Raw genomic sequence first — 25,722 nt, forward strand, 5'->3', positions numbered from 1 at the left:
ATAAGTAATATTGAGTAATGTTATTTTTAACAATTTTTATGTCTTAACTTTTTTTTTTAATTACAGTTTTCCGAAGAAACCAATAAACAGAAAGCATGGTCACATAAAGGAGTTAGTCAAAATACTGAAGAACACATACATACATACATACACATAACAGTAAAGTAAAAAATTGCAGAGGAAAATGGCAGCAAATCATGATGTAAGTAAATTAATAGAATTTTATTTAGCATTAAACAAATTATTATTTAGGAGTTCTGCTATTAATGTGTTTACTGACAGACTGACAGTATGTTAACAGGCTGCTCAAAATGGATTGACACTTGCTGACAGTACAGTCGCCACATACATCGGAGCGGGTGAGGTGCCAAAAATATCGGAGCACACACTAATGACTTGACAATAGAGGCCTGATATTTACAGGCCATATTATGTAAAATGTCAACATTTCTAATTACTTATTTTAGTCAAGTTTTAGTAAGATAACACTATACTTCTTTCAGGTTTCAACAGACTACCAATACACAATCCTAGATATGCTGAACGCAGATTGCTGGCGTGAAATCCTTGGCTACATACCGGTTGAAGAAATAATCAGATCCGAGCGCGTCAGTCGGCGCTGGCGGGACCGAATGATAGAATATATGCAAGGTGCTTGACTATTTCTAAAGTTGCCCACTAGATGGCGCTTTAACCCTTTATCCTCCTAAGGCCCAAGGTCTTAGTACCTATTCATTTCGATGTAATTTAAACCATGTTCAATTAGAACAGTCGCTTTTGCTTTGATTCATTCAATTTTCAAACAACCCAAAATCAACTCGATTTCCTCCAGTTTAGGTTCAAATTTCAGTGGCAAATTTTGGATGTTTCGTTTGTATGGTTTGTATGGATGTTTGTTTTGTTTGTAGGTTATAAGATAAGCTATAAGGGTGCCAGAAATTATACAAAATTTAACCTTAAACACTTTGAAACAAAGTTCAAAATCATGTGGGAAATATATTCCCTCTACCTTATAATGCGCGCTATCGTAGTATTTTCTCTGATACGTATAAGAGGGTTTAGATTTATTTGTAAGTATGTTTTTGGCGCCATCGCTCGAAAAGATTGCACCATACGTTTGGTTTGGCCTAGTGTCGAGAAGATGGCGTTACTTTTTGATATTTAACAAATTAACACAGTGAAAGAATAAGAATCAAAGTCAAATGACATTCTAACCGTTTTAATCTTCTGTCGAAAGATGGCAGTAAAGTTACTGTAGCTACATAATTTACTTTTCACCTCAGCAGCTCGAACAAGGGTAGTTTGCTATTTAAAAACAGTAAGCAAAATCGCATTTTGCTCACTGAGTGAGACAAAATGAGCAAAATGCGATATTGCTCACTCAGTGAGCAAAATGCGATTTTGCTCACTGTTTTTAAGTAGCAAAGTACCCTTGTTCGAGATGCTGAGGTGAAAATTTAATTGTTGGTATATCTTAAGAAAACATGAGTGAATAGAGGTAAGTGATGAAGGAATACATTTTTCGGGTTCTCTAATATGTTCTCACTGCTGAGGTGAAAAGTTTTATGAACTACACGAGATCAAAGTTATTTACATCTCGTGCGCTTTTGAGCCCCTTACTACGCTCAAGATTCTAAATTATAGAATCTTTATAGAATCTTTCGCTTGCACGGGACTCAAAATAAGCACTCGAAGAAATATCAAACTTTGATCTCTTGTTGTACAAATAACTATTGACAATCCGCCTCTATCTCAAATTCTCTTCACTACATAGTATAAAACAAAGTCGCTTCCCGCTGTCTGTCTGTCTGTATATATGCTTAGATCTTTAAAACTACGCAACGGATTTTGATGCGGTTTTTTTAATACAGCCATACTCTAAGTGTGTTCCGCGGAACCCTAGGGTTCCGCGACACCCCTGCAGGGGTTCCGCAAGAATTTAGAATTATGCTTATTAATAAAAAAAATACACTTCTAAAAACTATTGTTTTATTGTAGGGTTCCATCAAGTATTTCGCTTTCCAAAAGGGTTCCGTCAAAAAAAAGATTGAGAACCGCTGTTTTAATAGATAGAGTGATTCAAGAGGAAGCTTTATGTATAATTTGTTAACCCGTGCCACTGACAATCCAACCTCTAGACTGAGCTTAGGCCAATTATTTCATGAAACCGATGCTGCCAAAAATACGGGGGTGCGGGGGGACGAGGTGAGCGAATCCCGTGCCGTGATTGGTCCGTTCAAAGACACGGACCAATCACGGCACGGGATTGACTCGAAGATGGAGTAACGCTACCGTATGTGTGGCAGAGGGGGTAGCGCGACTATGCTATGTCTAGAGGTTGGATTGTCTGTGACCCGTGCGAAGCCGGGGCGGGTCGCTAGTTTATTAATATAACACTACGCAAAATTCTTAAAATTGAACATTTTCAGGTGTGAATCTCTCCGTAGAATACCTAAGACCCTGCATAATCAATATTTTAAGCTGGGACCGGCACCCGCACAGCAGGCACTTGACCCTGGACCGTGAAGACCAGCCGGGCAAGAGATGGTTCGAAGCCATGCTGACCAAGCTCGGGGAGAACATAGTTTTCATTGGCACGGACAGGATTGTTGACTTCGATATTGCTAATATCATATACCATTGTCCTAACCTTGAGATTCTGTTGGTAAGTATTCATAAACTGAGTCGTTTCCGTAGATACGAAGCTAGCCGCCGCCATACGCAAATACTACTTAAAAACATAAATTACGGGGTCCCTTTGTTTCCCATAAAGTTTTAAGTCATAGTGTATTGTTTGTGTTACTATCATCGCTACATATGGTATAAAACAAAGCCGCTTCCAGCTGTCTGTCCCTATGTATGCTTAGATCTTTAAAACTACGCAACGGATTTTGATGTGGCGTTTTTACTTGTGATTCAAGTAGGTTAAAGTATAATTTGTTAACCCGTGCGAAGCCGGGGCGGGTCGCTAGTTAGTCATAAAACTGAGACCGTTAATTTTTCAGGATTTTCGTAAGGTTATCCTATACATAGGTTTGTTTTATAGCAATCCCGTGCCGCGTTTCTGATCCAAATTTATGAATTATGACTAACGAAAATGCGGGCAAACAATACATTATGACTTAAAACTTTATGGGAAACAATAGAGACCCATAAATTACTTTTTCCCACCACCTATTCCGAAACAAGCTTTTTCTTCCCTGCTAGGAGGGATTAAAGTGGCACTTTTCCTCCCTGCTAGGAGGGATCAAAGTAATACTTTTCTGTTCTAGCACACTATTTTTACATTTTTTTGCACATTCTTTTTTTAGCTTAAATAATCTGTTTAAGCATCAGATTGTGTCAACACTAAGATTTTTTATTTTGTGAAAAGCAGTATGTGTCACACGGTATCAAAATTATTTCGTCTTGGGCGTTAACACTTGAATCCCTCATTACGCTCAGGATTCAATGTACGCCCTTGACGGAAATATATCATTTTGATCCCTTGTAACACAAACTACTATTGTCGTTTGTTGTTATTTCTTTGTTTTCCCTTATTTTCAGCTTTGCAGCATAGAATACTATCTTCCTCTGGACCAGCTGAAATGCTGCACTCGCCTGAAACGAATATCTTTGCATACATGCACGGTAATTACAAACCGTTCTTAGTTTCTATCATAGATAAATATAAGTAAATAAAGTTTTCTTACAAAAACGCGAGTTATTTCGTAGTCGACATCTAACGTCAAGTAGTGGAACTATCAGTACCGCTACTTGACACCAGATATCCCAAGTGTCGCTGACGAAAAATGTACTACTAAAACAATTTACAACTAATATTATAAGCAGAAGAAGTTAAAAATAGAGTTCCGGTGCATCCGGTAATAAAATTAGTTGAAAATTCTTGAGTATTAAAGTTTTTCTTTACCGCGACATCTATCGTCAACTAGCAGAACTGATAATGTCCGCTACTTGACGCTAGATGTCGACTATGAAATAACTCGCGTTTTGGCAGGCTCACTCCGCGATTTCGTCGCTCTGCTAAAAGTACATCCGTTCGGCCCCAATTTTGGGGAAAGCCATAAGCCGCGCGTGGCGCTGTCGCCACCTAGTGGCCATATCTGTGCTGATCGTAACAGACGCGTTTTGTTAGAGAGTGAGTCTTCTGTACTTAGTACTATTATTTATTCTGTGGTTTTGGTAATAAATCTGATGTATGGAGACTCTTTCTTTACTTATATTTCTCTATGGTTTCTATATATCTAATACCTTTAAACGAGCAATTCTTGTTTATTGATATATATATATATATTTCGGGGATTTCGGAAACGGCTCTAACGATTTCGATGAAATTTGCTATATGAGGGTTTTCGGGGGCGAAAAATCGATCTAGCTAGGTCTTATCTCTGGGAAAACGCGCATTTTCGAGTTTTTATATGTTTTCCGAGCGAAGCTCGGTCACCCAGATATTATACTATATCCCAGTAACGTCGTTCTGCAATAATACCTGCATTACTGTAAGAAATGTCAAGTTTCATATAAACACTCAGCTGTGGGACACTTGGGAAAGCCCGACAGGCTTGATCAGCCTTGATATATATTTGTGACATACTCCTATCACTACATAGTATAAAACAAAGTCGCTTCCCGCTGTCTGTCTGTCCCTATGCATGCTTAGATCTTTAAAACTACGCAACGGATTTTGATGTGTTTTTTAATAGATAGAGTGATTCAAGAGGAAGGTTTATGTATAAGAATAAGAATAAGAATAAGAAATGTTTATTAGCACAAATAATAATTAATAACACAAGATAAAACTAAGATTTAATTACATAAATATTAACGTATATAATATTGTATAATTTGTTAACCCGTGCGAAGCCGGAACGGGTCGCTAGTTGAATATAAATGTCTCAATAAAATGATCTGTTTGACTTCTGAAAAAAAAAACCGGCCAAATGCGAGTCGGACTCGCGCACGGAGGGTTCCGCACCATCAACAAAAAATAGAGCAAAACAAGCAAAAAAACGGTCACCCATCCAAGTACTGACCCCGCCCGACGTTGCTTAACTTCGGTCAAAAATCACATTTGTTGTATGGGAGCCCCACTTAAATCTTTATTTTATTCTGTTTTTAGTATTTGTTGTTATAGCAGCAACAGAAATACATCATCTGTGAAAATTTCAACTGTCTAACTATCACGGTTCTTGAGATACAGACTGGTGACAGACGGACGGACGGACAGCGGAGTCTTAGTAATAGGGTCCCGTTTTTACCCTTTGGGTACGGAACCCTAAAAACAGTAAAAGCTTGTATCTAAAATTGATTTGAAAAAAAAAACATTATTTTTCCAGATACCAGACGAATACATATGCCAGCTCTTAAGCGTTGTCCCCATCGAGGAGCTAGTGATAAACAACGCGAGCTACGTGTCTGGCATGTTTCTATCTGAGGCGAAAAACACCAAACTGAAGTCCCTGACCATATCCGCTTGCTATTTGCTGATGACGGACTTTTTTAGGACGGCGGTGGATCTGGACGAGTTGACAAAGTTGGAGTTGACACTTAATAGCGTTGAGGTGTGTATCCATAATAATTATTAATTTATCGTTTATTTATTTATAAGTAGTAGTAGTAGTAGTAAACTCTTTATTGTACAAAAAGACATATTGAAAATAACATACAAGTAGTAAGAAGTACAAAGGCGAACTTATCCCTTTGAGGGATCTCTTCCAGTTAACCTTTGAGTAGATGAGAGGAGAAAGTGAAAAGAGGGTGACAAATGCAGCAAAATGTACAACAAGGTACCAGAAAGATAAAGGATATAAATACATACAAAATGTATAGGATAAACATAGATATACTCAAAAAGGAATGGGGAAAATACACTAAAAATTTGAAAGAATTAGAAAGATATAAAGCAACTATACAGTAGAAATATAGACAAATTAATCAGTCAGATCAGACAGCCATAGCTTTTATTAACCTCTCCTTGAACGACGCAACCGATTGTGCCATAATTGTGTGATAAGATAATTGAAACTCATTTACCTAAGTATAGGCATAGAGAAATGAAATAAGACAAGAGTGCTCACTCCATACATCAGTTCAGACTATTAATTTCAGTGTCTACATCTAGCATCGAATAGCGGAACTATCAGTACTGCTACTTGACAATAGATGTAGCAGTACTGATAGTTCCGCTACTCGATGCTAGATGCTAATAGTCTTTTTGGTACTAAAACTGATGTATGGAGTGAGCACTCTATGTATTTTTTTCTCTATGGTAAGTAGCAAAATATCATACAACTTAGTATTTATTACGAGTATCGCGACAAACTAAAAGGGTATTTCTCAACAATTGACGACTAAAATTACAACCGGAATGAGTTGAAAATAGAGTTCCGGTTATAATATTAGTTGAAAATTGTTGAGCGTTAGACTTTTCGTTTCTCGCGACATCTAGTGTCAAGTAGCGGTGATAAATATCGACTACGAAAATAAGCATTTTGGTTACAAGCATGGATTACTCATCTATGTATGATTAGTCTATGAATATACTAAACCTCTTTCGCATTAGTTAGCGACCGGTATAGCGCCACTAGCGTCAAATCTTAAAACTAAACCTTAATCATCTTTCAGGTATACAGAAATGTCCATTCACTCCTCCGCAACACACCAAACTTGGAATACTTAAAACTAGTATCTTTTGACAAAAAAGTGAATGTAGGAAGTGAATTCTCAGACGCTCTCAGTAACTTGAGTAAACTAAAACATTTCTATGGGAGATACATTAATAATTCGCACGAAGGTTGGCTGGAAGACGTGGCCGTTGGGTGTAAGGAGTTGAGGACTTTGGATATAGGAAATTGTACGGGTAAGTTTAAGCCTTTTTAAAACGGAATATATTTCCCACGCGATTTTGAACTTTGTTTACAAGAGATAGGGTCCAATTTTGCATAATTTCTGACACCCTTATGCCGTTTATAGAATTTTATAGGGATATCATGTTAATTTGATATTATACAGGGTTTTTAGAATCCGTACCCAAAAAGTACAAATGGGACACTATTACCTAAGACTCCACTGTCCGTCTGTCTGTCTGTCACCATGCTGTATCTCATAAACCGTGATAGACAGTCGAAATTATCAAAGATGATGTATTTCTGTTTTCGCTATAACAACAAATACTAAAAACAGAAAATAAATATTTAAGTGGGGCTCCCGTGTATTTTGCTATTTTTTCGTAATGGTACGGAACCAGTGAAAGCATATAACTGGAAACCGCCTTTGGGAACATTACCGTTCAAATTCTCGGGCCAAATTAGCACACATACACAATTACGCCTACATTTAAATAAGACGATACGTTTACAGAGCCTGTCTCTATTGTGACGTTTAGCGTCGCATTTAGAGTTGGAAAGAGGTAGGAAGGAAATGAAGTTTGGATAGAGGTAGGAAGGAAATGAAAGTTGGAAAGAGGTAGGAAGGAAATGAAAGTTTAATTTAGAAAAGTTAATTAATATTAGGTATTTAGAATTACAATAAGTTAGCTAGGGCCGTGAGTCCTTATAACTGAGCCGGCAAGAATGAAATAATGAAACAAGTCTTTAATAGGAGGCACTTTCCTGGAACTCTACTTCGCAGGCGGGCAGTTGTAGATGGCTCCGCTGAACAAAGCAGGCATCGCAGTCGCAGGTCCGGAATATTCTAAGAAGGCTCCGCACTGTGGTCCAGGATCCTCAGCTCGGAATGGAAACCTTCCAGATTGTGGAGCATGCGCATAGCGCAACCCGGGGTAGTGTAGGCTAGTGGGCTTTCAGAGTCAACCCCAGACTTGATCCCTAACAATATTGGTCTTATTAGAATATGCACACAACGGTGACTGCGTCATCCGGCCCGCAAGGAAAAAAATATCAGGAAAGTTAACCTTTTAGCATTTCTTTAGTGTTCACGGATGAAGCAGTCAGAAAAGAACAGATTAGTTAACAGCATAAAAGAATACAACGTAAAATTAATCCCATAAGAAATTTAGATTAAAGATTCACAACACTTACCCGATCCGGGGAAATGTACACAGCATAATAAAAACTAACGGCAGTTTGCGATCTATTTTAAATCAAGGTTATTATTAATTCTACATTAAATATCGAAGATTATTAGCGAAAATGTGTGAGCAATCAATGAATCTACACCATATTTTTCATGTGACAGATTCACAAGATTCCTGAAGGAAATTTTAAAATGTAATGTTTTTTTGCAACCGGCCAGCACAAAGCGCCGAGTGCAAACGAGGTTTTATAGCAAACCGTTACATACCCCCCTTTTTAGGTTAGGATTTTTGCTAAGAAAATCCGCTGCTAAGTCTATTTTACTTAATAGAAATACAAGTTATCAATCAGGCTTCACACACAAAATACCTCTTCATACTTACAACACGCAGGCAAACAAGCAATAAACACTATAGAAAAGTGTTTTTGCGTCCATACAGGCTGAGTATTTTACTTAAACTAGAATAAAATACTCTCATATAACTATTAATAGATGTTGATTAGTCTAACTCTAAACCTCAGTATTCAAGTTGTTCCGCATACTATTCTTTTTTATAAAACTTTGTAGAAGTCTTATATCCTAATATAATAGGCAAACAGCTCATTAACCGGTAGGGGATAATGGCAAATTAATTTTTCGAACTTTTTAGAAGTTCATTAACCGGTAGGGGTTAATAAAAAAATAATTTGTACCTAATAATTAATTAGAAAATTCAAAGAATATTATAGCGGTTTAGTTAGTAAATACGAGTTTCATGAGGGTAGTTTTACAGAATTAGACAATAGACGTAGATATAGCAATAAGGGAAGAAATTGATCTTAACACTTATAGTTCGTGATCTTAAAATCTTTGACATGCCAGTCACCTAAATTATTACCCTGCATGTCTTCAAGTTCATAAACTAAATTAGATTTTTTAGTTACAACTTTACATGGCACATACTTTGGTGCTAGTTTCTTAGAAAATCTATTGCTTTTGTCACTCAGATAGAAAGTCTTTTTCCAAACAACATCACCAACTTTAAAGTCAAAATCTTTTCGGCGTAAATTATAGTGTATACTATTTCTAGAATGAGCGTTAATTAAACAAGACTGCACTTTATCAAAAATTTTCCGTAAATTGCCTAAATTTTCAACATAATCATCCCTAGGTGTAAAAATTATGTCATCAATGAGCTCTGAGTTGACATAATGTAAGCCAGAAGTAACTAATTCCCGACCATAGACCAGAAATGCAGGACTGTATTTAGTCACCTCGTTAACGGATGAATTCATTGCAAATTGAATTTTAGGTAGGTGACAGTCCCATAATCTGTGATCATTTTCAATATATGATGACACAGCCGTCATCACAACTTTATTGTAACGTTCAACAGTATTAACTTGCGGCGTATATTTAGGTGTGAATCTGACATTAGGAACATCATAATCCCTAAACAGCTTCTTTAAAATATTACTAGTGAACTGTTTTCCATTATCCATAAGAACCGTACTGGGAATACCATGAACAAGAAAAACCTTCTCCTCGAGTAACTTAGCTATTATCTCGGAGGTAGCGCGACGAATAGGGAATAATAGACAATATTTCGAGAAACAGCAGGTAACTACAAATATAAAAGTGTTCTGATTTCTCGAAGGCGGTAGAGGACCAATTAGATCCATACTCAACATTTGAAATGGACGTGAGCAATCTTTAGGACGGCCCATAAAGCCCAGAGTAGCATGTGTAGCATGTTTTTGAGCACAACACGTATCGCAATTTGAAACAAATTCAGACACATCACGATGCATGTCAGGCCAAAAGTAATTTAATGAAAGACGTTTATGAGTTTTATAAATGCCAAAATGACCGGCAGTAGGTTCAGAGTGATTTTTGTCAATAATTTCAGATCTGAACTCAAGAGGAATGACTTGTTTCCACTCAAACTCTCTAGTTAAAGGATTTAGACTCTTTTTGTACCTGAACAATTTACCATCGGCCACTCTGTAGTTTAGAAATGAGGTGGGAGTATTTTGACAACCAGTGTAAACATTTAGGTACCATGGGTCATTTGTAGTGTAAAGCATTGCACTGTTCGATGGAATTTGATCAATAGCAGCAATAGGGACAGAGCGAGAAAGACTATCAGGAACTACATTTTCAGAACCACGACGGTGCTTAATCTCGAAATTGAAAGACGACATGCGAACTCCCCAACGAGCTAAACGACCTGTGGGATTGTTCAGATTTAAAAACCACTTCAGTGACGAATGATCGGTATACACAGTGAACTTTTTACCGTTTTCTAAGTAACACCTCCAGTGTTCAATAGCTGTAAGAACTGCGAGAGCCTCTCTCTCAGTAGCACTGTAGTTACGCTCCTTGCTAGAAAGAGACTTACTCATGTAAGCTATCACTTTCTCCTCATTATTGATAAGTTGGGTCAGAAGACCACCAACGCCGTAATCACTCGCATCAGTGTGCACTTGGAAAGATTGAGAATAGTCAGGGCACGATAATACGGGAGAAGACACTAAAGCTTCCTTTAAAATACGAAAGGCATTTTCAGCATCGGTAGACCATTTGAATGGAGGTGAGTTTTTAGCCTGAGAGGTTAATTTATTAAGAGGCGAAGCTATAGAGCTAAAATTTGGAATAAAACGACGATACCACGATGCAGTTCCAATGAATCGACGAACTTCTTTCCGATTAGTAGGTGTAGGATAGTTAATAATTGCCTCAACTTTTTCAGGATCTGGCTGAAGTCCATTACTATCAACCACGTAACCTAAATATTTCAGTTTACTCCTAAAAAATTGGCATTTTTTGTAGTTAATAGTTAGATTAGCCATTTTAAGCTTTTCGAGAACACGAACTAGTAAAGAGATATGTTGCTCAAAGGTTGGCGAAACTATGATAATGTCATCAATGTACACAAAAACTTTATGCTCGAATTCTGGACCATAAAATAACATATCTACCAATCTTTGTTGAGTTGCCGGAGCGTTAGTGAGCCCAAAAGGCATAGATATAAATTGAAAAGTTCCACGAGAAGGTATATAGAAAGCGGTTTTACAACGATCTTCTTCTTTAATAGCAATTTGCCAAAAGCTCTTAGACAAATCCAGGCTTGAGAGGTATTTCGCATCACGCAAGTTGTCTATAATCTCCGAAATATAAGGAAGACTATAAGCATCTTTAATAGTAACAGAGTTTAGTTTACGGCTATCTAAACAAAATCTCAGTTCGCCGTTCTTTTTAGGCGTCAGCAAAACAGGAGACGACCAAGGACTTTCACAAGGTTCTACCACGTTTTCCTTTAGCATTTCGTCAAGTTGAGTAACAAGTATACTCTGTTTTTCGGGGGACATTCTATAGTATCGCTGACGAATGGGAGCAGCGTCGCCAGTGTCTATACAATGTGTAATTAGAGAAGTCCGACCTAAGCCACGTTCCTCGTAAGAAATCTCTCGGAACTGTGTAGTTATATGATCAGCCGTAACTTTTTGTTCATTAGAGAGATGAACATAATCACGTAAATGCGTAGGTTGATCAATAGATAGTGTTTCTAATGAGTCAACATCATCAGACAAAATTACAGAGTCCAGATTTTTAGGAAACAAGTTAAAAATTCTCCAAAAATCCATGCCTAGTATCAAACAATTTTGAATTTCAGGAACAACGTACAACTTTAAGACGTGAGATTGACCTAAGAACGTCACAAGTAAATTCATCATACCTATATTATTTAGCGCATGCCTACCAGCACCAAATAAATCCAGAGTTTCAGAACTATCTAGCACAAAACCAGCATCCAATAAAACTTTATGAAAGTTTTTACCTATAATTGAATAGCCGCTGCCAGTATCTAACAAAGCGTTAATCATCTTACCGTAGATTTGGACAGAGACATAAGGTCTGCTATGAATATTTTCAGATTTAGTTTGTAAAGCGTGGATTGAAGTGACAGAATAGCAAGAAAAAAATTTCGATATAAAATTAAGCCAAGATTTCCAATCTGCATCATTAAAATTTCTTCTAGATTTACTGTCGACTTCATGTGCACTGCAATCCACCAAATTTAGTTTTTTGAATCTTTAGGATTACAAGTTGTACAATCTGGGTAGCGAGTATCTTTTTTTCCACACTTAAAACATATAGGGAAATGTGGTTGCTTGCATTCTTTTAGAGAATGTGTAATAGAGCGACACCTCGGGCAGTACTTTTGAGTAGCGTTAGGATTGTTAGATGAATTCGCTTGTACAGCATTAGTAGTACTAGGTTTTTCTTCTGTAGGTTTAGATTTGTTGTAGTTACTAGAGCCGGAGTAGTTAGCGTATTTGTTTTGGTTATAATAATTCCTCTGTCTATCATTGGAATTATTGTTTTGGTAGTTTTTATTTGTATAGTTGTTATTATTTTTATGTTTATTGTAGGCAAAATCAGGGGCTAAAGTTTCAGCAGTCACCCTAGGCGGTTCATGAAATAAGGACATGCGTGACTGAATGTCCTCATAGTTTGAGCAGAGTTCTTTAAGAGATTTCAGGTCCTTGATAACTGAAGAAGCCGCTAGAGTGCTTGCATAACATGGACGGATGTTATGTAAAATAATTTCGAGCTTTTCATCCTCACACAACGGTTTAGCCAGTCGCGCGAACATGCCATGCATAATAGACAAGTATATAGAGATGTTCTCTTGTTCCCCTTGCGTACGAGATTTAATTTCACTAATTAGGCGATAGTCATAATTCTTAGGGCTGAAGTCTTTTTTTAACAAGACAACGACATCTTCCCAACTTTGGAAACTTTCTTTATTGCAACGGAACCAATGTAACGCGTCGTCAGAGAAAATCTCGTATGCAAACTTCAATATCCGATCTTTTGATATATTCCTAACTTCTACGAATTCCTCAACTCTTTGAATGAAAGAAAAAACACAGGCTTTTCCAGAGTAAGCTTTGCTAAGTCAGAAGTCAGATTACGATCGCAATGAACCAATTTGGTCTCAGGTTCAGAGGTAGGCCCTGTATTAGTGTTTGAAACCGAAGTAGAAGCAGGCTTCAGACTTAACATTTCTTGAGATTGGTTGTTAAATAAGGCGCATAGCGCTTTGTGCTGGTCAACCAACGCAGAGCCAACATTAGAGATGCGTCTTAATCTGTGGTAAATATGATGTAGTAGATTTTCTGACCGCAAGAATACGGTTTTGTCGAATTTAGTTTTTAAAGATGACAGCATAGTCTGAGACTTAGCAAGACTATCCTTGACACCATCTAGATCAATCGCAGGCTCTAAGTGAGATTCTAAAATATCCTCAGGTGGTATGTTTAATTTTACAATCTGGCTTCGGAGATCCTGTACTAAGCCAGCTGATCCACCTCTGAGAACGACCTCGTATTCAAGTTCAGCTTTTTGTAGAGACAAAAATTTAATAGGGTGAGCCATGATTAAGTCACACGAATAGGGTAGGTGTTGCGATTACACAGTAGGTTGAGAAACAGTTTTAGTTTCTTAGTATGTGGTTTTAAAACTTATTAGAATAGTAGAAGCTACAGTAGAAAGATAAAGGCTAGAAGTGGTAACCTTGACAATAATTAACAAAAATATAGAACCACGTACCAAGGAACTGCTCTAAACAAACTTAAACTAAATATGACAATGACAGTACATAAATGACTTAAAAATTAGAATGACAAATGAAGCTACCTACATCAGTGAAAACTAAAAAAAATGCTAAAGACCTGTTTCGGTAGTGCACAGCTCAGTTAAACCTAGTATGGGCGCCAATGTGACGTTTAGCGTCGCATTTAGAGTTGGAAAGAGGTAGGAAGGAAATGAAGTTTGGATAGAGGTAGGAAGGAAATGAAAGTTGGAAAGAGGTAGGAAGGAAATGAAAGTTTAATTTAGAAAAGTTAATTAATATTAGGTATTTAGAATTACAATAAGTTAGCTAGGGCCGTGAGTCCTTATAACTGAGCCGGCAAGAATGAAATAATGAAACAAGTCTTTAATAGGAGGCACTTTCCTGGAACTCTACTTCGCAGGCGGGCAGTTGTAGATGGCTCCGCTGAACAAAGCAGGCATCGCAGTCGCAGGTCCGGAATATTCTAAGAAGGCTCCGCACTGTGGTCCAGGATCCTCAGCTCGGAATGGAAACCTTCCAGATTGTGGAGCATGCGCATAGCGCAACCCGGGGTAGTGTAGGCTAGTGGGCTTTCAGAGTCAACCCCAGACTTGATCCCTAACAATATTGGTCTTATTAGAATATGCACACAACGGTGACTGCGTCATCCGGCCCGCAAGGAAAAAAATATCAGGAAAGTTAACCTTTTAGCATTTCTTTAGTGTTCACGGATGAAGCAGTCAGAAAAGAACAGATTAGTTAACAGCATAAAAGAATACAACGTAAAATTAATCCCATAAGAAATTTAGATTAAAGATTCACAACACTTACCCGATCCGGGGAAATGTACACAGCATAATAAAAACTAACGGCAGTTTGCGATCTATTTTAAATCAAGGTTATTATTAATTCTACATTAAATATCGAAGATTATTAGCGAAAATGTGTGAGCAATCAATGAATCTACACCATATTTTTCATGTGACAGATTCACAAGATTCCTGAAGGAAATTTTAAAATGTAATGTTTTTTTGCAACCGGCCAGCACAAAGCGCCGAGTGCAAACGAGGTTTTATAGCAAACCGTTACACTATTACACTAACGTACACAGCTAAGTGTAGATGAAATACATATAATGTCAATAGCTACCAATCAGCGACATTAATCCGCTAATAACCTTCTTGCTGTACGTACTGGCCGCTGAGAGTTCGCGGTTCATATTTGATTAGAATATGACTTGGACAGGGATAGGTTTATGCCATACATTGAAGAACCAGTCAAATAATTCACGTATAAAAATTTAATGCAGATTAAAAGATAACTAGTTAAAATGTTGTTATGAAATTAAATGACAGACTAACTCAACATAATTAAATATTCATTGCTGTATAAATGTATTCCGCTATAATAAGTATTTTGTATATTTGACAGATTTGGCAAAACTGACATTTACGCTATCGAGAACGTAATTTACTTTCTATACATCTCGTTTGCACTAATATGCGAGTACGAGCGAGATGTATAGAAAGTAAATTACGTTCTCGACGGCGTTTATGTCAGTGCCAAACTGATGGTAGCCGTACTGGTATAGTCTGTCCGTTTTTCTAAGATCAAGTACGCCATAGTAAATGTATGGCGAACTTGATCTTAGAAATCGGACAGGCTGTACTGCCTGCAAAATTTACATGGGTACACGAATCGGGTCAAAAACATTTGAACAGGCGGAGTCACAATAAATCCCCACTTTCAGTTCCAATGGAAATATTTTATATGTATGTATATAGCCGGTCAAGCAAGTTTGTCAGTAGAAAAAGGCACATAATTACAATTTTGTATGGGACCATAACCGTTCGCGCGCTTACATTTTCTAAATTCGCCGCTCTTTTCTACTGACGGAAATGGCTTGAGAGAGAACCTACATATATGTGACAGTAGAGGGTGGATTCAAATGATCAACATTTTGAGATAATGTGTGTATTTGTTAAATTAATTCAGTGAAAGCGTGATAGAAAAAAAATGTATCTACATATAGGAGACCGGGTATGATTATCTCACGGGTTATCTCATGAAAAGAACATTAGATATCTTGCCAGGCATCCACTCAATTTCATTAGACAGCTTTTTTCCATAGTTCTCTGCGAATAGCATCTTGTGGGAATCTGAATGAAAAGTAATGTAAAATGACAATACCAAATTTGATTATTAATTTGAAATAAAAAAGGAAAATACAAATCTGTAAGAAGGAATTTATTACTACATTTATAATTAAAGTGGAATCCGTTTATTATGACGTCGCTTATACTGACCAACCGCTTACTATGACGCAATTACTGTGCGAAGTTTGGTTTTCATATGAAATTCTTTGTGACAAAAACGGATAAGATGACTTCGACCTATAAATACTATTTTTATGGAATTATGTCCGGTTATACTGACAAATTCACTGGTTTTCGTGGCCGGCCCCACATCTTTCCCTGCAAGGACGTCTGTGGCGTTTAAATTGTTTTAGTTTTTACTCTCGGTGAAAGTTGATAATTGGTATAAGGTTAATAAAACTCATCTCTCACAAAATAGTTTGAGATTAATTTGGAAAACATAAAATAAAAAGTTTATCAATTATGCTTTATATGACATCCGCTTAGTATGACATGTTTGTTACTTCCCTTCAATGTCATTATAAGCGGATTCTACTGTATATAGAAAATACCTAAACCAATCATAAGTTAATAAAATAGTCTACTTCATTTGGCATAAAACCATCCCTATTATCATCGCAATTTAAAAAGTCGTATGTTGTTATGAAAGTCGTATGCAGTTGTTACGTTTTAGCTTAGCACGGTAGTATTGAAAAAATGTCGTCATGTTTATTCCAAATTTTACTGAAGTTATCTGTTTACTACAAGCGAAAAGTGATTCCACTGTCCTTGATATGAACTAAAACAACTTCTGCACCACTTCACGACACATGAAGACATTTTTAATTACAAAAAAACGTAGTTTTTATAAACTAATTTAGCCTTCCGTCACTGACTGTCATCTCGGCCGCACTGAAGTTGCCAATCGAACAGTCTGTAAGCACCGCCTACAATCGAATACTTTAGGTTGGGTCATAATTGAGCGGACAGAATACTTCCATGGTTTATATGCGTTCACTGTACGGAACCCTTCGTACGCCAGTCCGACTCGCACTTGGCCGGTTTTTTGTCTGTCATTTAGGTCTCTCTAAGTCAAATATTTAACATTTTTTTACAACATTAATGCTTCTTTACTTCCAAATAGTTATTAACCTTTTCGACGCCGTGTCAAACACAAAAGCTGTCACGTGTCAAAACTGAAATTTAACTTTATGCATATGCACGTAGGTCTATGTTGCTCTGTGGTCTGTGACCGATTGATCGGTCTTTGGCGTTGAACCTACGGTGCGGATATATCGGTCATTGGCGTCCAAAAGGTTAATAGTACAATAATAGATTATACACATCAATCTTCTATTGTATTTTTGACAGGTGTCACAGCAAGTAGTGTAATCACTCTCTGCCGATCGGCGGGGCCAAAACTAACAGAGCTCGGGGTGGCTTGGAACACGGAGCTGACAGACAGCGACCTTGCAACTTGTTTAAAATACTGCCCTAATCTAGAGGTAAATATTTATGCCTAAAGACTGTTAGAGTTATAAGTACTTAACTATCGCATTACGGGGCCAAATCGAATATAGATCGGGGTGACTAGGAACACTGAGCTTACAGACAGCGACCTTGCAACTTGTTTAAAATACTGCCCTAATCTAGAGGTAAATATTTCACCCTAAAGACTGTTAGAGTTATAAGTACTTAACAGTCGCAATACGGGGCCAAATCTAACAGAGATCGGGGTGACTAGGAACACTGAGCTTACAGACAGCGACCTTGCTGCGTGTTTAAAATACTGCCCTAATCTAAATATTTCACCCTAAAGACTGTTAGAGTTATAAGTACTTAACTGTCGAAATACGGGTCCAAATCTAATAGAGCTCGGGGTGCCTTGGAACACTGAGCTTACAGACAGCGACCTTGCCGCGTGTTTAAAATACTGCCCTAATCTAGAGGTAAATATTTCACCCTAAAGACTGTTAGAGTTATAAGTACTTAACTGTCGCAATACGGGGCCAAATCTAACAGAGATCGGGGTGATTAGGAACACTGAGCTGACAGACAGCGACTTTGCAACTTGTTTAAAATACTGCCGTAATCTAGAGGTACATATTTATGCCTAAAGACATTTCGTCAGATGACAAGCAAAACTCACTAAGTACCACCACAAGTTCATAGCCATAGTGAACCATATTAGTACGAAAAGAAGGTTGATTTTTGTTTAAATATGTTATAGTAATTAGTGACTTTTGCTTGTCACCTGACGATTTAGAGTTACAAGCACTTAGCCATCGTAATACGGCGGAGCCAAATCTAACAGAGATCGGGGTGACTAGGAACACTGAACTTACAGACAGCGATCTAGCCATATTCCATCTGTCCAATATCTTGGTCGTCAATATATAATGTGTATTTGCGTCTCACATTTTGCTTAATAAGAGTGTGAGAAGCAATGCACATTGGACCATAGAGAAATATAGTAAGACAAGAGTGCTCACTCCATACATCAGTTTTGAAATCCATACACTCCGGAAAGTTGTATGTTGTTGAGCATAAGACTCCGGTCGGCGCTACATCTATTATCAAGTAGCAGTACTGATAGTTCCGCTACTCGATGCTAGATGTAGACACTGAAATTAATAGTCTTTTTGCTATCAAAACTGATGTATGGAGTGAGGACTCTTGTCTTACTATATTTCTCTATCCCTTGTCACAGAATAAGTAATAGTATTATCATACAGAACGGCCACGCACCGCCCCGCCCCGACTCGGATTACCTCGCCCGCGACAGGCCGCGACATGAATGTGTGCGTAAGTCGCTCTACTGAGAGCATGCCAGAAGTCCGTCAGATACACAATGACGCGTGTACAGACGTGCCGCGCACACATATACCTAAACGCAAATAATTTTTTATGTTGAAGAAGCGCTGGTGGCCTAGCGGTAAGAGCGTGCGACTTGCAATTCGGAGGTCGCGGGTTCGAACCCCGGCTCGTACCAATGAGTTTTTCGGAACTTATGTACGAAATGTCATTTGATATTTACCAGTCGCTTTTCGGTGAAGGAAAACATCGTGAGGAAACCGGACTAATCCCAATACGGGCCTAGTTTACCCTCTGGGTCGGAAGGTCAGATGGCAGTCGCTTTCGTCAAAACTAGTGCCCACGCCAATTCCTGGGTTTAGTTGCCAAGCGGACCCCAGGCTCCCATGAGCCGTGGCAAAATGCCGGGACAACGCGAGGAAGATGATGATGCTTTATTGTGATAGGTACTAGACGTGCAGGGCTGCGTGCAGGTTTCACCAGAGTTGGTGCAGTGCGCGGTGCGGCGCGCGCGGCCGCTGCGCCTGCGCCTGCGCAGGACCAAAGTGCCCTACGACATGAGGGTAAGTTGCCACATACTATAGACAGGCTCACTCCGCGATTTCGTCGCTTTGCTACAGGTAGCTAAAAGTACATCCGTTCCACACCAATTTTGGTGGCTAGCCATAAGCCGCGCGTGGCGCTGTCGCCACCTAGCGGCCATGTCTGTGCTGATCGTAACAGACGCGTTTTGTTAGAGAGTGAGTCTTCTGTACCTAGTACTATTATTTATTCTGTGCTATAGACTAATAATAATATTTATTGACATTTAGAATTTATTCTAGCAACATTCTAGATTAGTATTTTTTTTTATGTTTGACGATCTATTTGTGAAATTCTTAGTGTTCAATTTGATCCATATAATAATCCAATATTATTATAGAATAATATTAACATCAATAAATTGCTTTGATAATTAACCCATTCATGGCCACGAACCGCCGAGCGTACACAATACGCCAGGCCACCATACAAATCGTTTTTAGCTAAAACGCATGACTCAGCTTATGGGTCTCGAGCCTGGCGCGAACGGTAAATAAATCGCCGCTTATGAAGCCGGCCAGTTGGACAGCATTATGCAACATTTTTACTAACCACCGATTTTCTGTGCCTATCAAAAAAGAAACTAATTATTGCAGTTTGTAGAAGTGAATATTTTTACTTTCTACAAGCGTTTAATGTCTGACCAAGCTAAGTTGGTAGCAAATTTTATAGCCCAGCCTGTGCAAGTGTTAATTTAAACGTCATAATTTCATATAAGTATGACATTTAAATTACACTTAGGTACTCAGCCTGTGCTATCAAAATCGCTGCCAACTTAGCTTAGTCTGATTCTATTTAACTTGCCGTGTTTTTTGTTGTTGTTTTTTGGGGCAAATCTTGGAAGTTAAATTAGAACCGTTTCCCGATTTAGATGAAATTCAACAAAGGTGAGTTCAGGGTTCCAGAATTCGTAGCCAGGTCATTCGGATGAAGCAGGTTCGGGGTCCAGTTCATAGCACAGTCGGTCAGGTTAGGCGGGTTCAAATTCCGGTAATCCATAGCCATGGTCACAAAATACGAAATCACTAAACAGCACAGGAGGAGTATAAAGTCGCCAACGAATAAATCGTGACTAAATAATATTTTCCATGTTACTCCAAAATACATCTCTAATAGGGGGGATGGGATGAATCACATCTTGAACTCTTGTGACAAATACCACATGAAAGATAATACCGCCGCCGCCGTTCGGATGCATTCCTTGTTTATTGTCCAAGTGTGTCCGATAAGCTTACACCTGGTCGGTCATTATCTTTGTTTTGGTAAACGCCATTATATTAGTAACAATAGAGAACTTAAAATGTATTATAGTACTTACTTTCTAATCTGCCGTAGAAACCATGATGTTTGAAAAAACTTGTAAATATTTGTCACAAACTATTTGTTATACAATACATATTAGTTAGTGGTGACTGTTTCAACCGCCTTGTTCTATATTTAAACGAAAAAAAATTAACTTTAACATCATTGTTAGTAGGTAATTGCCTAAGATACAATACAACGATCACCAAATATTATGACATAAAAGTACAGTGGGAAAAAATCCTCGTTGCCTTACCCCTCATACAAAACAAAATATTATTATACTACGGCTTGGTTCCTACAAATTGTTGCTTACCATCATCCGAACAGTAATCAGTTGTAAAATGGTACAATATCAAACAGCTTCAACATGAAATAAGCTTTAAAACCAGGCAATAAGGTTTATTTTAGCCTGCTACGGAAACATTAGCAGTTTTTACAAGTAGCGCCAGGCCACGGTGACCCATACCTTGAGCTCTGTCAATAACTTCTGAAATATATATAGTTTTTGTATTTTTTCAATATAGATTTTTCTGTTTGCTTGCATCGCATTATGTATCTAGAATTTCAGTATATTTACTATATTGCACTGATAGTAAACCAAACTTGAATATTCGAGACCCTGTTTTCATTAAAAAAAAACGTGTTTATAATTTTTATCCTAATATGCCTTATAGAAATGATTGTTAGCTTATATGTTACTTACGTTATTACATCAAATTACGTTTCGTTTAAGTTTAAATCAGAATTTATTCAGGACTCACATGTGAGTCACTGGCCCTGCGGAACTGTTTGAGCATGACCCATACGCTGAGTCGCTGGCCCTGAATGGGTTAACTTAAGATAATATATTATACCTACCTACTTACAATTCATAAGTGCTTGTTGCTACTTGAATAAAGTATATTTTGACTTTGACTTACAAATACATCCTTGTTACCAAAATACTGCTTATTTTCGTAGTCGACATCTAGCGTGAAGTAGCGGAATTATTAGTATCGCTACTTGACACTAGATGTCGCGAGTGACGTACTCAACTAATTTCAAGTAATACCTATGTATTACCATAAAGAAATATAATAAGACAAGAGTGCTCACTAGGGTGGAGCGTCGTTGTATGGGAAAAAATAAAAATTTGATTATCAATGTGGAACCGGTACAAAAAGTTGCAGTTTGTCATGTAGATTATAGTGATTATATCAAGTTTCAAAATAAACACTACTTTTAGCCCTCTACCCAGCCGCTAAAGAAATTAATAAAGGTAAATTTTCATCAATGATTTAAATATACTATTTCACTAATATGTTTACATATTATTGAAATTATATAATACTTAATAAGCGTATAATAAGTTATTACCAAAATATTTGTGCCTTTTTCAATATTTATGAAATAATAAAATTTCAAACTTTCATATTAAACAGCAATTTCATGCAAAACAACGAAAATGCTCCAGTGTAAAAAAATATACGAGTTATTTTTTTTTAGACGTTCTTGTGGCAAAGTAACGGTGTTATTGATTACGAAAAGTATCATTTTACTGCAAAAAATGGGTTATTTATATGTTTAAATGAGCGTCAAATTTTGCCCTTCGGCGTCGCTTACGCCCTTTTTGGGTCATGTTCACACGTATGTTAGGCATATATTTACTTTTACTAGTAGTATTTTTATTATCTTATCACGTTCAAAATAGTTTTCACGGTTCTGTAATTAGTTGTAAACTCCAATTTGTGCACAGTATCCGGGTTAAAGGGCCTTTTCCATAAAACCTCGATTTACGTGGTTTTACCGTGTCATAAAAATATACGTTATAAACAAAAATAAGTATAGGAATCAAGTATATCTGTAACAAAAAGATGTTATTTAATGAATAAAACTTGTTATAAAAAAATAAGCATAAATTAAATTAATTAAAAATATACATATATTGCTATATATAATCGAATAGTAAAGGGCTAAAAGTATATACCAATATTTTTTTTATTATTTTTCCCTTAAATAATAAAAAATTAGACATCCTTTTAGAGGGGTTCCATTGCTATATTCAAGAATTTTGGATTTCGCTCCACCCTAGTGCTCACTCCATACATCAGTTAGACTATTAATTTCAGTGTCTACATCTAGCATCGAGTAGCGGAACTATCAGTACTGCTACATCTATTGTCAAGTAGCAGTACTGATAGTTCCGCTACTCGATGCTAGATGCTAATAGTCTTTTTGGTACTAAAACTGATGTATGGAGTGAGCACTCTATGTATTTTTTTCTCTATGCTTTGACTTAGAAATACATCCTTGTAACTAAAATACTGCTTATTTTCGTAGTCGACATCTAGCGTCAAGTAGCGGAATTATCAGTTTCGCTACTTGACACTAGATGTCGCGAATGTCGCACTCAACTAATTTCAAGTTGAAAATAAAGTTCTTATTATATTAATCCCCTATATAAAACTGTATACAGGGTGCTTCCTGTAACAGGAGCAATAAATTAAACTGTAGACTGTACTCCTCAAACTGACCAACATTTGTTCAGCAACTTTTGAAAATAACTCATGTTTTGATTTTTATTACACTTTAAAGTTTATTCTAAGACGCAACGTATTGCAAATTTTGTTATGTTTAAAGCGTGACAAGCAACGTCAAACACACTGATGTCAGCGTACATTGAAGACAATATTTATTTTTTATGAAAAAGAGGAAGTCTAAAGGATTCATAATTTTTAAAAGTTGCTGAACAAATGTTGGTCAGTTTGAGGAATACAGCATTTAGTTTAATTTATTGCTCCTGTTACAGGAAGCACCCTGTATAAAACTGTACCCCTAGTGTAAATTTCATTCGATAGTGTGACGTGACGTTTGCGTTAAGTGTCATTTTATAGGGGATTGAGTTTCCAAAACGTCCCGCTTGGCGCGCTATTTAAAATCCCATACAAAATAGTCATAACGCAAACGCGAACGCACGTCACGCTATCGAATGAAATGTACACTAGAGCCCGTACCATGAGTCACTGACAGTGTCAAAACTGACATATACGTATACGCCATCGAGAACGTACCTAATAAATTTACATTCTATACATCTCGTTTGAACTAATATGCGAGTACGAGCGAGATGCATAGAAAGTAAATTACGTTCTCGATGGCGTTTATGTCAGTGCCAAACTGGTGGTAGTGGTACTGAGGTCTGAATTAAGTTTAATTTCCGTTTCAGTCAATTTGTGTAAGATCACATAATACTAATTTTACTTTATTTTCAGTCAAAATGCCCATGGGTGGATCTCGATTTCGAATACTAGTTTTACAAGCAAGAACTATGGAAAATTGTATCGTGATGTACAAAAACTCCTCGGAGAAACTCTGCGTAGGGGGCGCCACTACCACAATTACTCACAATCTGAGGGTCTACCGAAAGTCCGAGTCGAAATTTTGTTATCTAACCTCTTTATCACTCTTGCATAATCGAGCGATTAAGAGGCAGATAGCTGAGTTTTAAAATTTTTGCGTTTCGGTAGGCCCTTTGTAAACACACCGCCTTCATGTATTAATGTCATATTTTATTGTCTGTGAAAACTTGTCAAAAAACAGTATGTATAAGTTACTTTATGGTTTACGATGGGCGCTAGTGCTGCACTCTGGCGGAAGAACATTGCAGTAATACTTGCTATTGTTCTAATAGTTTAATAAACAGAGATCTTAGTACAATTTTGTTATATTTTAGTAAATACGTAATAGCTTACAATACCTTCTCTATTGTGTATAATTGTATATGTAGATATAGTATTTATTTAAGCTTGAAACGATCAAATTTTGTCAAATGTGACGCAAATTATTCTATTAATAATATAATAATGATCTGAAATAAATGTTATGATTCTATTTGTTTTTTGTTTTAGTATATTGATATCCGAGCAAGTGTAAGATTCCAAAATTGACCCACTAACGTAGCGAGTGGTTCGAAAAGTGGAATCTTGAGTGTCGCGAGGGTTTAAAGGCAAGGGTTAAACAAACTTTGCTACCATTAACAAGAAAAATACTAAATGTAAACCATTACAAATCAAATCTTAACCGTTTCAGTGCCAGGCGCGCCGTTTCCAGGTACAAAATGATCACATACCTACGTGTTCTTGGCAGTGAATGTGTTATAGTACATTAGCATTACATACCTAGGGAGGTGAATTCGTGAATGCTCCTGATCGCAGGTGTTTGTGGCCCGAACCGAAGGTGAGGGCCATAAATATGCGATCTGGGGCTTTACGAATAACCGCCCGTGGTTTGTCTAAAGTTTTACGTCTTGCCTTGGCCAGGAAGTGAGATTTTCTCCTCGCCTAGCGGGGAGAAAATCCCACTTACGGGGCTAGGGTGACGTAAAATTTTAAATTAGACAAAAAATCACTAGGTATACTATTGTGTGCTCTCATGCAAATATCACATAATCAGGTTTGGAATTAGCTGTAGCCACTGAACTGAGCGAGGAGGGTTAGGCTGTCTTCACACTGGTGCGGGGCCTTCGGTGTAAGCGGGACATCGCTATATACGTGCATAGCGCTGCCTCGCTCATACACCGGAACACGCTGATCGCTCATGCACGAGCGAGATGCATGGAAAGTAAGTTACGTTCTCGATAGTGTTTATGTCAGTGCCAAACTGGTGGTAGCCACATAGGTGTAGCCACTGAACCGCAAGTTTAGTACTGGACCATGCGGCAAGATGTTACTCTACTTCAGCGTTACAGTAGGTATATATACTAGGTATGTTACACCGTAGAGAAATATAAGTAAAGAATGAGTGGTAACTCCATACATCAGTTTTCGTACCAAAACGCGAGTTATTTCTTAGTCTACATCTATAACGTCAAGTAGTGATGTATGGAGTTACCACTCTTTCTCTATGATATCACTAACATTAGATAATTTCCATCAGTTACTATGTACATGAGATACTTCTATGGTGTTTTGGTGTGTGTATAGATCGTTGAACCCCCGGGGAGGATTAGGTGTAGCCACTGAACCACGCGGGGGTTACTGGACCATGCGCGAACTGTAGGTACCGGCACAGTACAAGAACAGTAGTGAATCTTCATAGAAATGTGCCGCTGCCGGCTTGAATGTGTGCGTGCGCGCCGAGCGCCGTGTACGCACGCGCTGTCACGCACACATTCGCATAAAATACGGGGGAATACAGTGGCGGCAGTGTGGGCCGTACCACGACTGTGATCGCGCGCATTCGAGTACGCTCGCATTTGCCTGCTCTTACCGG

General features: G+C 37.7%; 2 protein-coding genes across 2 annotated transcripts in view; one reads left to right on the forward strand and one right to left on the reverse strand.

The window, feature by feature from the left end:
• Positions 1-25,722, reverse strand: part of LOC134659251 (U-scoloptoxin(01)-Cw1a-like) — a 187,458-nt gene that overhangs the window by 35,845 nt on the left and 125,891 nt on the right. The gene's annotated exons all lie outside the window — the stretch shown is intronic.
• On the forward strand, positions 173-23,811 carry LOC134659235 (uncharacterized). Its single transcript, XM_063514873.1, has 9 exons — positions 173-202; positions 504-651; positions 2,430-2,665; positions 3,547-3,630; positions 5,337-5,561; positions 6,625-6,859; positions 17,143-17,276; positions 19,032-19,148; positions 23,724-23,811. The coding sequence occupies exons 1-9, from the start codon at positions 185-187 to the stop codon at positions 23,760-23,762; spliced, it is 1,236 nt and encodes a 411-aa protein (XP_063370943.1). The 5' UTR covers positions 173-184; the 3' UTR covers positions 23,763-23,811.

Source organism: Cydia amplana, chromosome 24 (assembly GCF_948474715.1).
Source record: "Cydia amplana chromosome 24, ilCydAmpl1.1, whole genome shotgun sequence".
NCBI lineage: Eukaryota > Metazoa > Arthropoda > Insecta > Lepidoptera > Tortricidae > Cydia > Cydia amplana.

Bases quoted from the DNA above. Each gene is read 5' to 3' on its own strand.
- LOC134659235 (XM_063514873.1), top strand. The intron at 3,631-5,336 runs GTAATTACAAAC...TTATTTTTCCAG, and splicing joins TATCTTTGCATACATGCACG to ATACCAGACGAATACATATG. The intron at 6,860-17,142 runs GTAAGTTTAAGC...TATTTTTGACAG, and splicing joins GGATATAGGAAATTGTACGG to GTGTCACAGCAAGTAGTGTA.